The 15,861-nt window shown below is 43.5% G+C and overlaps 2 protein-coding genes across 2 annotated transcripts; both read left to right on the top strand. All coding sequences in view use genetic code 11, as the record gives it.

Annotated features, from left to right (window-relative positions):
- Positions 1–9,195: 9,195 nt before the first annotated feature.
- EGR_04011 (hypothetical protein) lies at positions 9,196–9,915 on the top strand (the record flags this gene model as incomplete). Its single annotated transcript, XM_024493260.1, has 1 exon — positions 9,196–9,915. One exon carries the CDS (start codon positions 9,196–9,198, stop codon positions 9,913–9,915), a length of 720 nt encoding a protein of 239 aa, XP_024352359.1.
- A 3,240-nt stretch (positions 9,916–13,155) lies between these two features.
- On the top strand, positions 13,156–15,473 carry EGR_04010 (hypothetical protein; the record flags this gene model as incomplete). Its single annotated transcript, XM_024493259.1, has 3 exons — positions 13,156–13,177; positions 14,224–14,372; positions 14,469–15,473. The coding sequence occupies 3 exons, from the start codon at positions 13,156–13,158 to the stop codon at positions 15,471–15,473; spliced, it is 1,176 nt and encodes a 391-aa protein (XP_024352358.1).
- Positions 15,474–15,861: the final 388 nt, after the last annotated feature.

Genomic DNA, 15,861 nt, shown 5'->3' with positions numbered 1-15,861 from the left:
TTAAACCACTGTCAACAAGTAACCTACTGCAGCTACCTGTCTCTCTATTGCTGAAATCGGTTGTTCCTCTCGCAGCCGTACAGACGGTGCTGAGGGGAGAGGGGAGGGGAGAAGAAGAATTCTAGCAGAAAGGTGCGAGCCCAAATCGCAGCAACCAGGTAGTTAATCGCCACCTAGTCGGCCAGTCGTCTAGCTAGCAAGCCCTCCACCAGCCAGCCAGCCTTGATCGGGCGATACAAAATAAAAGCGGCCCCTCCCCCCTCGCCGAACTTCCAATCACAGTGTGTGTTCCACTTACGGGCTGCTATGACTAAGCTGCGCCCGCAAGTAGGACGGTAGGTCAGTCGAGCCGAAAACAGATTAATGTTGTGCAATACCTCAAGCAACATGTTCGTGAAGGCTACTTATAGTCCTTGGTCTGTTTTTATCTTGTTTGATTCGAGCCAAGGTCCGTGATACCAAAACTTTTAAAGTCTGTATGCTCACGGCGTCTGACAGTAAGCTTTCTATACGGTCGATTTTTCTTCGTTTTGGTCACTTTTAACACTTTAATCGCACTTTGGAGCTTTTCCTTGCCTTTGAAAGAAATGACAGGACCTCGTGACGTCTATTGTGAGGCCACTGCAGTGTGGATAGCTTGAGTTGCTGATGGCTGGCTGTTGATGGACACTCCATTCTGAAATACAGTTTGTAATTTGGTGTGTTTGCCTTTTAACATAGACGTGATGTTCCCATCGCAGGTCATTTTATTATGTGAGGGGCAAGATGGCTAACCAACCTGTAAAAAACTCGAATCGCCTTTCTTGGAATTGCAATAGTTCCTAAACTCGGAACATCCTTGAGGGGCTTTTACTAAACTTTATATGCATTGATAATAACGTCTTCGAGTGATAGAAGTAAAAGAAAGTTTTTCATGCAGAAGGCTGTTTGGAAATCGGTACAAAGGACCGAATCCTTCTCTCTGAGGTCGCTAAAAGGAGTACCTTTCAATTAGGACAGATGCAGCACTTCCGACTTGACATTGAGCACTTCGTTGTGTTTGATTTAATTGACTTCAAGGTTGACTGGATCGTTCTAGGCTCCAATGGATAGGGATTAAGTTCGGTTCTAGTCATTAGAGTTACTAATCCCCTAATAGCTTCCACGTGGCAATAAATAGTTGATTCCACATTTTGACTGATTAGCTACACCACTTTGAATTTTTACAGGATGTGTAGCCTGGACATTCACAAGTGACATAACTGGAAGAGTATGACGAAAAGTGTAAAACACAATAACAAAAACTATGACAGATTTTGGAGCAGAAATGACGTCGCTTTATGAATGAAAAGCCTGGATTGAAAAAAAAAACGAATTTCAAAAGAGTCAGTTTTTCCAACAAAGACTATGCGACTTCACAAAGATATTTACTGTAGTAATTTTGGTTTTTGTTTAACTACATGGGAACTTGAGTCATTTACGTTGTACTCCCGCATGGCATTACAGGCTTCGGATTATGCTAGAAGCCTTCCAGCCCTTATGTACTTCAATATCATATAATCCGCCGCACTATTGTACTCGGGGTGCTGCATTTACTTGGTGTCAAAATTGTCTGCCAGTACACTTCACTTCCATAGAAATGCGTTTGAGGGATTGAGACATCAGATTTCCATTTCATTATTCGCTAACTTAACCTATTTCGGGAATGGAAGTTAAAAAAGATCAGATCAGATGATTGGAAGGATTGGTGAGACATATGGTACACTTAGCCATAATGGGTTTTAGAAACTTCGAGGAAAGATGATCATAAGGTATAAAAAAGCTTCAATCTAACAGCTACGGTACTCTCTACTATGTCTGACACTACCTTCCTCTCATTTGGGATCCTCATTCAATTACATTTCGGTTGATAGTGATGCAAGTTCTCCGACATTGTCTGCTTTATGAACCCAAACCTGGCTCGAAACTGTAGGATCTTCTTTTCATTAGAAGAGGGTGTGGTGAGATTGGTGAGATTGGTGCTCTGGCCTTACTCTTGTGGGAAGACTCAAGACATGACCTCATGGCCGTGAGATGATTGACACTTCAAGTTGAGAAGGTGGCACCGCCTCATCCATCGTACGACTATCCCAGAGTTTACTTCCTCGGTTCATGATTATTCCCTTATCTTGGCAGTAGCACTAGAAAATGGCATGATCGCATACACAGTCGAATTAATAGTCCGTTGAGGAATAACGGTAGCACAGAAAGGAGGCGCCTAGGAACAAATTTGGCTGCTTCTTTCCGGAGGCAGGATTCGTATTTTATTTGACAGAATAAAGATCGCGCGAAGATGTTTAAGGCGGTTAGTCAAAAAGGAATGAGAGGTGATAGATGTTTTGGTTGATCGAATTTCGCCGAAATTAAAAAACCACTTTTGATAGGAATCATACACCTTCCTCTTCTGTCGATCCAGTAATTCGGTTTAATACTACTGTCCATTTGATAGTAGGTTAGCCTTAATCCTCCAACATAGGGGGAGTTTAGTATCTGGGGTCTAGAAAACTTCAAAACAATCGTTACACACAAACATTATTAAATGCCTCTTCTTCCCTTTCTCCTCCTCCTACACCCTCTCGGCCTTAAACCTTTCGCCTATCATCCTCAGATGAGGACTACTGCGAATCATTCCCAGGCACTGAGCCAAAGGGAAAGGACGCCTAGTCATAAAATGTCTATCGTAGGTGGGATTTGCGCACTAGAAGCACGAAGTCACCTCCATCGGTATATGTGTGTAGGACTGGGGGAAAATTTTCCTCCTGTAGGCATCTAAGTAGGATGTCAGGGCAAGTGTGCATTCATGATTGCAAGAAATGGGGAAAGAACTCTTAAACCAATTACCCGGAGGATGAGCGTCTTCAGGAGAGTACGCTGACCAAGAGCAAACTTGAATCTAAATTTCAGCTATTTTTCTTCCTGCTGCTTAATGTTGTATCTTAAAGTGACAGAGGTAGGGGCATATACTGTGGATGAGAGAATCTCTGATGACCTCTAACAGAAGAGCTAAAAATGACATCTCCCTTCGACAGATACTCCGGTCCTCTATTCTGAGGGAATGCTATCCGTATCCGAAGCAATACTAGCCGCAGCCTTGAACCATCCAGAAGAGCTTGCTACGGGCCTGTCCTATGGAACCCGTTTGAAGATTTTAATGAGGTGAACGCGCGGTACTACCTCCTTCACCTCCTTACATGCTGGATGACACTGAAGTGAAAAGAAAGTGGAATGGAGGTACAGGCACGAAGCCTTACCTCCACGAAACCATTTCATAATACCGTCTCCTATTAAATGACTGCTTTTAGGCCAGTGATCTTACGACTAGCGATAGACATACGTCAGGGCCGGCACAAATTCCCCTTCCCCCGACACAGCTCCCGAACAGGACCAAACTTCAGTCTCAGTAGAATGCCAATAAAATCCAGTGATGTAGCAGTCTAATATCTTCTCATTTGCGAACGAATTCGATGGCCAATGCTGTTAGTTCTCGGGTGTATCGCCTACAGCACTGATAACGTTGTTTAACCCCGCCTATTTACTTACCCTGGGCGGCATAGCCTCCAGCACGGCAGCAGCCCCCCTCCATCCTGAACGCCAACAACACATGTTCCACAACAACGCTATGGCTTCCTACGTCTTCAGGAAAGGCTCGAGCAAATTAGTAAACTTTTGCGTTGTCAGTTCATCAAAAAGTCACCTTAAAATAATTTAAAGGTTCATTTAATACCAGCCATACCGAATTACTTCCACTCCTTCTATTTCCTTTGTTTTCTCCTGGGTGAACGAACAACAGGTGGGAATATTTTTTCACCTATCCGTTGCCAAAATTGGGTCCCTTTATCTCGTCAGCTGAGGGGCCGTCCAGCTCTTGGCTCATTCCGCCTGCCTAGTCAATCATCATTAATCATTGGGAGGAGAGAGGCGAGGATAGAGGTGGATACTACAGAGAAAGCGGTTACTAAGTCGGGGCGAGACAAGGAGGGACATTAAATGTCAGAGGGTGCCCAATTCACGTGACACTTCTTTTTCTGGGTGGTCTAGCACCTAATTAGTGTTTTCTTTTTATTTTTTTAAACAAACCGTAGTTGTGGCGTTTATTCTGAGTTTATCCACCTACATATCTGTAGTTTTCAGTTACCGTATTCTGATGGTATTTCAATTCTTTTTACGCTCACTCGTCAACGTTATATCCAGATCTATCGACATTAAGAAGTATTCAAGGACGAACTCCTGTTTAACCTACTAGCCCAGAACGTCAGAAAATCACCTTCTGTACAAATTCAAAGAGTTCGTTAGAGGGGGACTGGAAATGGCAACCGAATGGTTAATTAACCGATGAGAAAATTACCGGTCTTCTACTTGTCAAGTTACTTTTGTTCGGCAAGGAAAATAAAATCCTTTTTGTTTTGATAATTTTTTTGTTATGCCTGTTTTGAATTCCCGCCAGTTGATTTGAGGATTGCCCTCAACACGTGCCCGTCCTCTCATGAGATGTCATTAAATGGGAAATGAGAAAGGGGATCGCACAATCTATCGCAGTGAGGGTACCCTCACATGAAATGAAAGTCTTGGTGACTTTTATCTGCTACATATCTTGCCACCATCTCGTACGTAAGATCCTTACCTGGAAGACGCTGTGTGGGACTAAAAGAATACGCCTTAACAAGTGCCTCTCTTAAGGCAATTTTTTGTTATTGGTACGTAACACGAGCCAACACCTCAACGCTGCATTCTAACTCCAATTCCACCCTCGAAATAACCGTCAGATTTGTTTCTTTTGGATTTTACCTGGAATTGAGATAACTGCTAATCATTCTGCGCAGCTTTTTTTTAAATCCCCCTGTTGAAAGCCGCCACGAATGCAGCCATCCCTTACAGGTGGCTTTCTTAATTTAATCTGTGCAGTAGTGGTGATGAAGCCGCCTTGTAAAAGTGAATGCCTTTTGGTGTGTTTATTGAGACCGCGTTAGCGACATTTTAATCACAGGAACGTTTCGCAGCAATTGCAACTTTTCCTTCTATTCAAAATATAACAAATTTGACGTTCCATTAGTGCTGGTGGTCTACCAGACCTTCTGTATTAACTCATTGAGGACATTTATGATGGTCCACATGTTGCATCATTGGCAGAAGCTATCAGAATGTCATACTGGTGCCTCTACAGCACTATAAGCTCTAAGACCTTCTCGGGGATTGTTAGTATTCAGCGTCCACAAGGAGCACCTCCAACTGAGATTTTGAGCCTTTGCGCATCACCTGCGCGGAGGCCTGAAATCTGAGGAGAGGCAGTGGAGATGCACTGCATTTATCCCAGTTGACCTTAACTGTGCTTATTAACAAAGTGAAACCTGAAGTGATGAAAAAATTGTTTCTGAGAAAGGAAGGGTAAGGAGCTACATCATATGGAAGAGAAAGGCGGCGAATTAGACTATTTCGACTGACTAGCCTGGTAAAATCACGTTAAAAATGGGCTGGGATTTGCAAAATGACTTTAAACTCCTACTATCTTTTGCTCAAGTTTGTTAGGTGATCAAAAATGAAGGAATTTATCGGAAAATCTCGATAAATTTAATCTTTTAAAACTTTTGGTAGTTGCATAGCATTTGGAGGAGGTGCGGCAGCAGAATGCACCGCTCGAAGATGCATCACGTCTAGCACTCACCTCCGTTCTTAGTAACAAAAAAGGAATCGTGTGCTATGAGCGATCATGCAACAGTTTATAAGCATCTGATTGGAAGAGAAAATCGTCATGGAAACCAAAAAGCTAAGCAAATTGTCCCTCCTCATAAAGGTCATCACTTTAATCGTGGTGGATTTCTAGAGATATAAGCTCTCCTATGAGAAATGCCCTTTTTAATCCAGCATATGTTGAACTAACCGACTTATCATTGACCATCTTTAGGTAATCTACTTACCGCCCACCTCATACTTTCACTCCCTGCATCAGTTCATCCCCACGGGATTACACTTGCTTTAGCCTCCCCAGCCCAGAAGGAGGGAAAAGTAGCTTTGTCAATAGAAAGGGCCAGCACCAATGTATCAGTGGGAAGAAAGTCCTAGTCTTGCTCTTGCATAGCAGCCCAGGACAGGACTCCATGCTTTGCAACACAGTACAAATTCTCCTTTGGAGAAAAGCTACACTTCAGAGTGGCAAGGCACTGCTGCCTCAACTCACCCGCTAATCAGACTGAAGACACTCGAGAGATAAATGGAGTGCTCATTTATTGCAAGATTTAGCAAAATAACACTTTGCTTTCTCCTAAAAGCACTTTTTTGAGCAGTAGTGGTACTGGATATTTACATTTCTGTATTGCAGCAGGGAAGCACATACCATCTTGAAGTGAACGATCGGGTACACATAAAAGACAATTTGGCCATACACCTCCAGGAACTCATCGATAAATTATTTAGTGTTTTAAAATAGAATTGTCTCCGTTTGCTTTTTGTTTTTTTGTAAAATAATGGCATTTTCTTTTGCATTGAATATGTCACATATCTGTGACGTACGGGCCTAGAAAAGTCGGGGCGTCATGGAGATGTGACACTGTTAAATCACTTCCCTCCGCAACCAAAAAGTTAATTTTACAACTCACTATGGCCTTCTATTCAGTGAGGCTGAACCTTGTTAGAGCGACACTTTTAGGACATACATTTTCTCATCCACCAACTTTGATGTTTATGGAACCTGAATTTTAAGGGCCATTTATTAGCAAGCGTGGAGAGATGCTGGATAATAAATTTCTCGAGTCTACCTCCAGACTGATCATCAAAGAGACAACTACCGCACTCCTTAGGGTTTGTGTGCATCATACCCAATGGCTCTGGTAATGCATTTGAATCATCCCCTTTCCTTTCTGTATCATCCCGTTCCATCAGGATTTGAGGTGTGACCTTCAAATTGACCAATCCGAGTTCGGTGATTATTAAACTCACTCACAAATCAGAACCGTGGTTACCCACCTCACTTGTTTGCCACACTCCCCTTCTTCCGTTTGTTGCCAATGTTAGCCCAGAAGCCATGATGAGGGGCTCTGTCCCTTTGTTACACTGGTGGATAGCTTTAATGGTAGTTCGACAATCCCTTGACCTTGCAGAATCCAGACAAAATCAAATCGAATGTGGTATCACTTGGATATGAGAAAGAAGATTCATTTTCAACAATTAATCAAAATATAAACTTCACTGAAATAGAAACTACTGATCCCCATTGCGATCAGTCAGTAGTGGGTCAATCTCATTTGTTGTAGCAAGGTCATCATTACCGATTCTGGTATGACTAAGGTCAGCGAGGCAAATGTGATAAATCTATCCCATTTAGGAGTTGTATTCACAGCGCCATCCCCTTACAGAAGTGAACATGACCTCCATGCTCTGCAAAGTGTCTGTCTACAGAGATGGTGACTAGAAGTGGCAAGGCACACATCCAAATTATCGACTGGCCCGCTCAAGCCCCTGATGAGTTGGCGTTCGGTTCTGCCTTAAGGTAAATGCCATTGTCATTTGCTTGACATCCCACTGATCGATAACAATTGTGTACCTTACCATCCATGACAAATGATTCGATAGTTATTTAAAATCAACAAACACTTATGAATAACAATTTTTAAAATTCTTATTGCAAAATACAATCACGCCGCAGATAGACATTTTGGGCATGCAGAGTTAAGTAAAACCGGGTCTTACGGCTTCTGAATTATCACATAAATGTAAATCTCCTCATGTGAAGGCCTCACAACCACATCGACAATGCAGGTGAAAAGATTGGGGGACACCGTGTCAGCAATTTCCCAGATCTCAAAGGTGTAACTCTATAGGAAAAGTGCGGTCTAAACTGATACTCCGACATGCTGAAACTTTGCATTTACTTGGCCATGCAGATGGGTGACCGGTGCCACTCTTTGTTCCCTCATCGAGCTTCTCTATCTCCTTTAGCCACTCGTTTTCCACCACTACCGCCTCCTTTCAAGTACCCCTTGAGACATGCATCAAAATGTCACCACTGGGGGGTCCCAGGTTGTGTGGCCAGTGTGGTATGCGCGTGTGGATGTTTATGATGAAGTAGACAAGACGAAGTGACAGAAAGTGACGTCAGACGACCACCCAGAACAGTCAAACAGGCATTGGCGTGTGGTTGGGCCAACGACAAATACCACCACGCCACCAGCTCCATTTGCCCATCCCCTTTTCAATCAGCCGTAGTCATGAGGTTTGTGGCTACCCTTCCTTCCTCCCATCCATTCCGGCTCCAAAACTGCTCTTTTTTAGACCCGGAGAATTTCACCCCTTCAAAGGTTTCAAGTGTATCAGTGCTGGGCCTGTTCCTGCGTCCAGGAAAAGGAATTTTTGAATGGAAGGTAGCATTCATTCAGTTCTGGAAGCATTAAGTATCTAGGACAACTATTTATTTTCTTTTTAATTGACTTTTCAAACGAAAAAATCATTCGGCTTCAAGGGAATACAAATAGCTCTGCCAATGGTGAATCATGCAAAACGAACTTATTAATGCGAAGTTGCAATATATTTACATAAATAGGAAATAAGGATACAGATCGGAAAAACTCATAATTTAGCTAATAAATGGCGGATAATAAAAACATCTATTCATCTATTCCTTCAAAGAAAGACTTTTCTCAACAAAACCATCTGAATAGCAAATGGGATAAACCACCTGATTTGCAAGGCCATAATCCAGTTTGTCTTTGGTTTTACATACCCCAAAAAAGAAAAATCCGCTTTCGAAAATCCACGTCGAAGTCAGTATAAAAATCATCCAGGTTGGTGTAATCACTGGTACAGACAGTAATGCTGGCGAACGTGTATCAGGCGCAGCCCGCGCCCACTTGAGGAACACAAATTTTCCGCCCATTGTGAAGGATCTCACACCGAGAGGAAAAAAGAGATGAGGAAAATAATAAGTAATTGCCCATTTTGATGGAACCGTCGTCTTGTCACAGGTGACGTTCGCTGTCGCGGCCTGTGAGTGGTGGATCCGACGTGCCACGCTGATTGGTTAGTGCGGCGTTCTCAGTGTGGCGTTCCCCGCTTTTGCACGCAACGTGCCCGCAATCAGCTTGTGGCTGTGTATCAGTATCTACCAGCCTCGTCCCCAGGTAGACAAACACGCACATGCAGAAGACTGGTTGACAGGTTTTCCCATCCACAGGTCGATGTCCTTTCACCATGACCCTCGTCGTCTGCCCCCCTCTAGTCTGTTCTGCTGAAAAAATCTCGACGACTGTGGCACACCCACCTCCCGGTAGTCCCATCGTCGCCTCCAGTCCTTGCTGCCACCTCTGCAGTGTCTACAGACAATTGCCAAAACGTGGGAAAGTCAATCACACGCAAGGCTGCTCTACACTCTACCTCTGCTGCTACCTCCTCAGTGTCGTCGCCTACTTTATGCTCTGCACGGAGCAGAATCGACAGCGTGCGTCACCACGCCATCCCCTTCTTCTGTACAGTGTAAATAAACCCTTCTACGCTCCGTTTCCCACTACTGTTTTCGCCGTGGTGACTAAGGAGAGAACGCCGACGGCTTCAACGTCACTCCCATCGCACTTTTGCATTCCCTTTATGGCTCATTTGCGACAATGGCGGTGGTTTATTGTCAGTCTCATCTTTTTCTACGGCCTAGGGTTGTTTGTCTCACCAGCACGAGCTACTAGTATTGGAGTGGCTCTGCGAGTCTTTGATTCATCCAACGGATCGCGGATTTTGGGACGAAGTCAACGGAGCACAGAGGACTTTGAGCGTCTGCTTAAGACGGATGTCGGATTCCTGTGTCTACTGGATGGCGCTCCTGAAATGGTGGAGCAAAAGTTCTTCGTGGGCATTCACAAGAACGGAACACTGGAGGTCACGAAAGGGGCTAAACGTGAGCGCTCTTCCCTTGTCTTATAAGTTGCGTCTAGCGACATTGACGGCTAAAACTTTGCCGCATTTCTGATAAGTCGTTTCTCGAAATCATCCCTTTTTCCCATTACATATCGAAGTTACTGTTATTATTTTATGTCCCTGCAAAATCGCAGAGATCTCTGGGTGACTCTTTTCGAAAAAAGGTAGCGATAAGCCTGTGCGAATGCAACACTTCAATCCCCTATACAGACGAGGAGTAAAAGAATGCCATAAACCAGACGTGACCACTGTCTAGTTCCAAACAGGAGGGTGGAGGGTGTAATACGTTTACTGATTGACTGACACCACTTCAAGTCGATTGCAGGCATCAGTCACCTCCCTAAACTCCTCTGCAAATCGTTTTTAACTCACACAAGAAGTAGCATGAAAAATGATAATTTCGAAGAATCTGCAAAAAAAGCTGCTGCCAAATGGGTTTGACGAACACTGACGACTGTAAACATCTGCCTTCAGTGTTCTTTGAAACCTGGCTTTCTTTCACGTCTGGAGATCAGGTTATCGCTCCATATTCGTCACCTTCGGAAATAGGTCAGATTTGAATCATGACCATGTGACAGCTATCAACCCCCCTTCACGCACACCGATTGATGAGATGGAATTTGTGTGCATGAGTTCAAAGTTGCCTTAGCCATCTGGGTAGCCAGACCCGGCCAGTCGACTCCGCACATTAATTAAAGTACACGAGTCCCTGTGTGTACGCGTTAATTGCTGCCACTTTGTCAGTCGGACGGCCGTTTATTTCGGATGGCGTAACTTTGGGTAATTTAGCCGGAAATTTCATCCACACCATCTTGCGTCACTCGCTAGACCACTACTTTCACGGGGAGCTTAACGATGGGAACGAACAAAACCCATTCGCTCGGTCATAAAGTCCCTACCTTATGTTCGTCACAGAAACATGTTTCTTACTTGGTCATGGTTATGGACCAAAGCCGGCAATGTACGAATGCCTGTCTGTCGCATTAGATTAAGGTCTTCCGCAGTGCTGACCTTGGTCATCCAAAAGACTCATTGAAGGGTGACACACAGGAGCGGTTGACTGTGTTTACGTCAGGGCCTAGAGACCTGGTATCCATCAGTAGGCAGGGCCGCATTGTGTTTTACAGTTGGATGTAAATGTTTGAAAATAAATCAACTCCACCACTGTCACAAAGCTTGACCGGCCGGCTCTTTGTGTCTTTCGCACTCGCACACCAGCTTAGGTCGGACGACAGTGGGGTGTCTATGGGGGCGCAGAACCAAGATTTCTTGTTTATTTCATTGGGAAAATTGTTTCCAGTTGGGTCATCGAGGAGGAAATCCCCGAGATTTGATCAATTTACAATTCACCTTCGTTCGCACAGAAATAGGGTGCATTTAGAGACTTGCCGTTGACCACCGTATTTGACTGACTTGTAAGCTATGAAGAGCAATTCTCGAGATCGAGTCACTTCTGTTAGTAAGACTTTGACGACAATGGTAGGTTAGGTACAACTGCATATTCACAATGGATAAAAACCGAGTCTTGATTTGAAAGCAAACATTGTGCAGTCAACACATCGACTACTGAATTTTGTCTCCGGGAGGAAGTGACCATCACATCTACCCGGAAACCAAAAAAACGCAACTATCCTCAATACTTGAACGTCCCATACCTTTATCTGTTTTCATTCAATCTGCTTTTGACGCGACTTGACAACTAGCTATAACTCGGCGATAAGGCGCGTACATCATATATATGTGACCCTGGTAGCCTATCGTTAAAATGGACTCTTTCGCAGTGTTCCGCGAAAGCAGCCATCCAGGATAGTCTTGTTATTTGGTGAATTGGCCAGAAAAAGTAGTAACAAGGGGGATCAAGTTAAGGCGTTAAGGCTAGAACTTGTTAACCTCCGTTTTCCCTTGCTATTTTTACATTACCTTAGTAGCCATCTCAACGCGGAATCGCTACTTCGTCAATGGAACGGCTTTAGCATACCTCCTCATTTTTTCCTTAGCCAAAAAAACCGAAGGGAATAACATCCACTGCAGAAAAATGGGGGCGGGGATTCTGGGACTGGACACCTTACATGGATTTATTCGCATACCAAGCCCACACGTGTACGTGCGCTTCTGAGTTGGCTTGTACTTGAAGACGCGCCTTGGAGGACGGTAGTGCCGACATAGATCAGCAGCCACCATCAATGCGAAAAGTTCCAGACAATTCAAACACGTCGGAAATACAGCCCAGGCAACTCAATCATCATCACGAGTACCCTCATCATTATTATCATCATCATCATCGCCTTTGCCCTTGTAGCAAAGATGTGTATGCAAACATGCTTGAAAAACCCACTTTGAGGACAGGTGGACATTTGTGCGTCTGTGACATGAGAGCTGGCCGTAGTTGATATGACCGGTTTGCTGACCATGACTTATGAAAACAATAGTTCTTTACGGAATCGAGCCCACGGGGTTGGAAGTTGCATTGTATGTGAAGTCAACTGTTTGGATAGTCGTAGTCGGCTAAGCATGGCGCCTATTTGTCAAATGCTGCGTCCACACATTCAAAAATCACCCAAAAGATTGGTTTAAAAAAAAAACTTAGAAGGGCGGATGAATAACAGCAGAAAATGATGTGGCGTACACTTCACCTAGGACTCCGGTTCTCTGGTCACATTTCCGCTATTCTATTAACTATTTCTCTTTTAATTTCGCACAAATATGAAGATACAGATGTTAAGCTTGGTGTCTTTGCATGGCACGCTTTCAGTTTTTTGACTAACATTTATCTTTTACTTGGGTAAATCATTTATATATGGTTTTAAAAAACCAGTTCACCCATTCTTAAAAAGGCAGATTATTCAAAAGTGCTTGTTACTTAAGTGTGCATGTTGTGTTATCTAAAAAAACGTTATTGAGAACAGTCAACCATCAAAGGAAAAAAAACTTTTAATTAAAACTCCTCGATCTTCTTCAAGTTATCGCCAGACAATATTATCAAGGAATAATTTTGGGCAAAAAATGGTCACCTCAGTATCTACACTTCCTCTTAGTAGCAATAGCAATTAAACAATCAAATAAGCAAAAAAATGGCCTTTTCATGACTCTATCTTTCATTTTTGCTTGCGAAAACATAAGTTGCTCAAATACCTATTAGCGACATTGACACAAAACTCACCCTTCAATCGCACAATTAAAATGACACATCCTTCTGAACTTACCATTTTACAATCATTCAATCGCAGCGACCTTGAGGTAAGCAATATGATGTGCTTCCCATGCCGAAGTGAGTCTAAATAACCGCGCCTAATGTAACTATAGTCGCTCACAAATTTACAGACCACGCCGACCGTTATAACAAAATCAATTTTAGACGATAACTCATTTCGAAGATTTTTCATCTGCTGAAAGTTCCCTTCTTTCGCGTGAGATGTACTAGTCTCTTTTATTACACCCTCGGAGGAGAGAAAAAATTGTTCCGCTGACCAGGTTTGAAAGAGTCTGTATTTGTTTATGACCTTAACCATTTCGCGGACCCGCTTATAAATGTGTAGTTTTTCGAATTATTTGTCTGAGTGATTGAATATATTTTTGACCCGGGCGGTTTAAACTCATATCCTGCAAGGTTAACGGATAGATTGCCTTACTGTAGCAATTGGAGGCCTCCAGACACCCACCAGCCTTCAATCCTTTCACACGTGAACAGCTACAAGTGTATCAGCACCATTGGTTTCTTTGTAGTTCCCTTGGAACACACGTAAATTAAGCCGTAACGAACTTTGGACTTCTAGAGAAGACTGTGTATATGCACGTTCCGTCCTAGTATGTGTGTTTGTGTGTCTGATAACGCAATTTTCATAACATTTGCTTTCTACAAACACTCAAATGCATGTCTGAACCTAGGCATCAGGTAAAATAGATACGTTATCGGCCCAAAAAGGCAGTAATCAAAAGTCCCATCTTAATTAATGTTAGCAACCTCTGTGACGAGATTACCCGCTAAAGTCTCCTCAATAATTGTAAAACGCACCCAAAATATTTATGATATTTTCCCCGCTAGTGGAATTTGAGAGAAAATCGACTATCTCAACCCAAAAAATCGTTCCATTTAACGGTTCCACTTTTCAAAAAATAAGAAAGCACGTAACCGTGGACAAGAAACAATCTAAATAACCTTAGTGGTTTTAACATAAGAAACTAGTTTGTGATATCTGATGTGGTCGAATCAGTTAGCATAAGTTGATAAAATCCGTACGTCACGTATGTGTGACAAAGTTTGCGCACATTCATGAATTGTCAGTTTCCAAAATTCCACTGTCTATTTCTACTTAGATGAGTTAAAAGTCCAAGTGGCTCGAAATGTCTCACAAAAGGAAGAGGAGGAGGAGAAGACGGAGAAGCCCCAATATACAATAATTTTGAGTGACAGGACGAGACGGTGGTTCTTGTGTCTGAACGGTAGCACCATCACCAGCATGGAGGTAAGTCGAACAACAAAGCCAAAAACTTACTGCCTGGAAAAGATACGTGGACTGTCAACTTAAATTGTACCTCAAAACATTTGCCTTGATTTGTAGATCGCTCTCGATGAAGATCTCCCATACGAGTGCGCATGGACAGGATCTCAGGATTCGGTTTGCATACGCGTCCGACCGCTATTGCAGCCTCAACAAAGTATCCAATTGGGCGAGTACACAACATCTTTTCGCGACGCAATTCTGTGCCTTCAAATCTCTGCTGAAGTGGAGAGTTCGCAACGCAATGTCTGCTTAGAAGTACGAGCCAGCCTCAAATCAGTTGCCAAAAAGGATCTTTCCCTTGCCTACCGTCTCCTACGAAGTCTTCGAACAGCCCGACGGAAGCTCAAGTTGGCGCTTCTGAAACAAGGTGTGGGGTCCAAGGCAGCTCGTGCGACCATCCAAATCATCAACCGATTGGTGAAGGTGAGGCACGATATGAAAATGACGCAGTGGGATTATGAGGGCATCACCGCAGTGGATCAAAAGGGGTTCATTGGCGTCTCTGGTTGTCGTTGCGAAGTTCCAGGAAATGTGGAGGAAGAAATAGACGCTTACATCACTTTCAAAGCAAAGCAACAAAATCTGGCTTGGGAGGAGCAAAAGTTGGTCAGAAGCCTTTTTGATAGGACCAAAAAGCTCTCTTCTTGGAGTAATGCATCTCTGTTGGCATACAAACAACATCCAAGCCTCTCTCGAATTCTTCAAGGGCTCAACTTTCTGCCGAGGAATATGACAGACTTGGAGACGAGTCTTCATCTTGTTCCTCGCTATCTGACAGAAGAATACACCTCTGAAATCTCGAAACGCTCTTCAAACGCCCTAGAGCGAGCTGTTCTCTTGAAACTGGAGGAGATAGTGGTGAGACGACGTCCTAAAGACTTTTACTTCCTCAACAAGTCTGGATGTGTAAAGGATTGGTTAAATCGACTGCCAGGGAAGAGTCAGAGTTCCAATGTCTCGGCATCCGACGTCTGCAAAAGTGGAACATTAAGGCACCCTTCATTGCTAAGCTTTGCGCATGGTGAAGTTGAAGTGGACCACAAAATGGGCCTCTCAGAGTAGTGGAAGGGCCGAAAGGGTGAACAGCAGACTTGTTTAAAGTGATGTGCCACAACAGCATTCCTTGTGTTGCCTTTTGCGCATGTTCATCGGCAGCGTTGTCATCGCTGAGACGCTGCAATTTGTACATATTTTACCAAGTCTTTGTTATACATATACGTATTTATCAAAAGGGGGAATTCAAAGCCTTTTTTCTTGGGTAGGGACCGGAATATCTGAAGGAAGGCTTAAATCAGGCTATGAGCATTACAACCGAGGCGCGAGGCCAGAAGGAGGGAAACAGAGGGGAAATAAAGTTAAAAGTTCAAAAAAACTTCTAAAATACAAGATTTTTCGTTTCATTCTACGGTCCTTTTCAATGAGACGCAAGCAAGCACCAAATCCCACCTTT

Source organism: Echinococcus granulosus (assembly GCF_000524195.1).
Source record: "Echinococcus granulosus chromosome Unknown EG_S00023, whole genome shotgun sequence".
Classification (NCBI taxonomy): domain Eukaryota; kingdom Metazoa; phylum Platyhelminthes; class Cestoda; order Cyclophyllidea; family Taeniidae; genus Echinococcus; species Echinococcus granulosus.
This window is presented reverse-complemented; position numbering and strand designations above follow the sequence as displayed.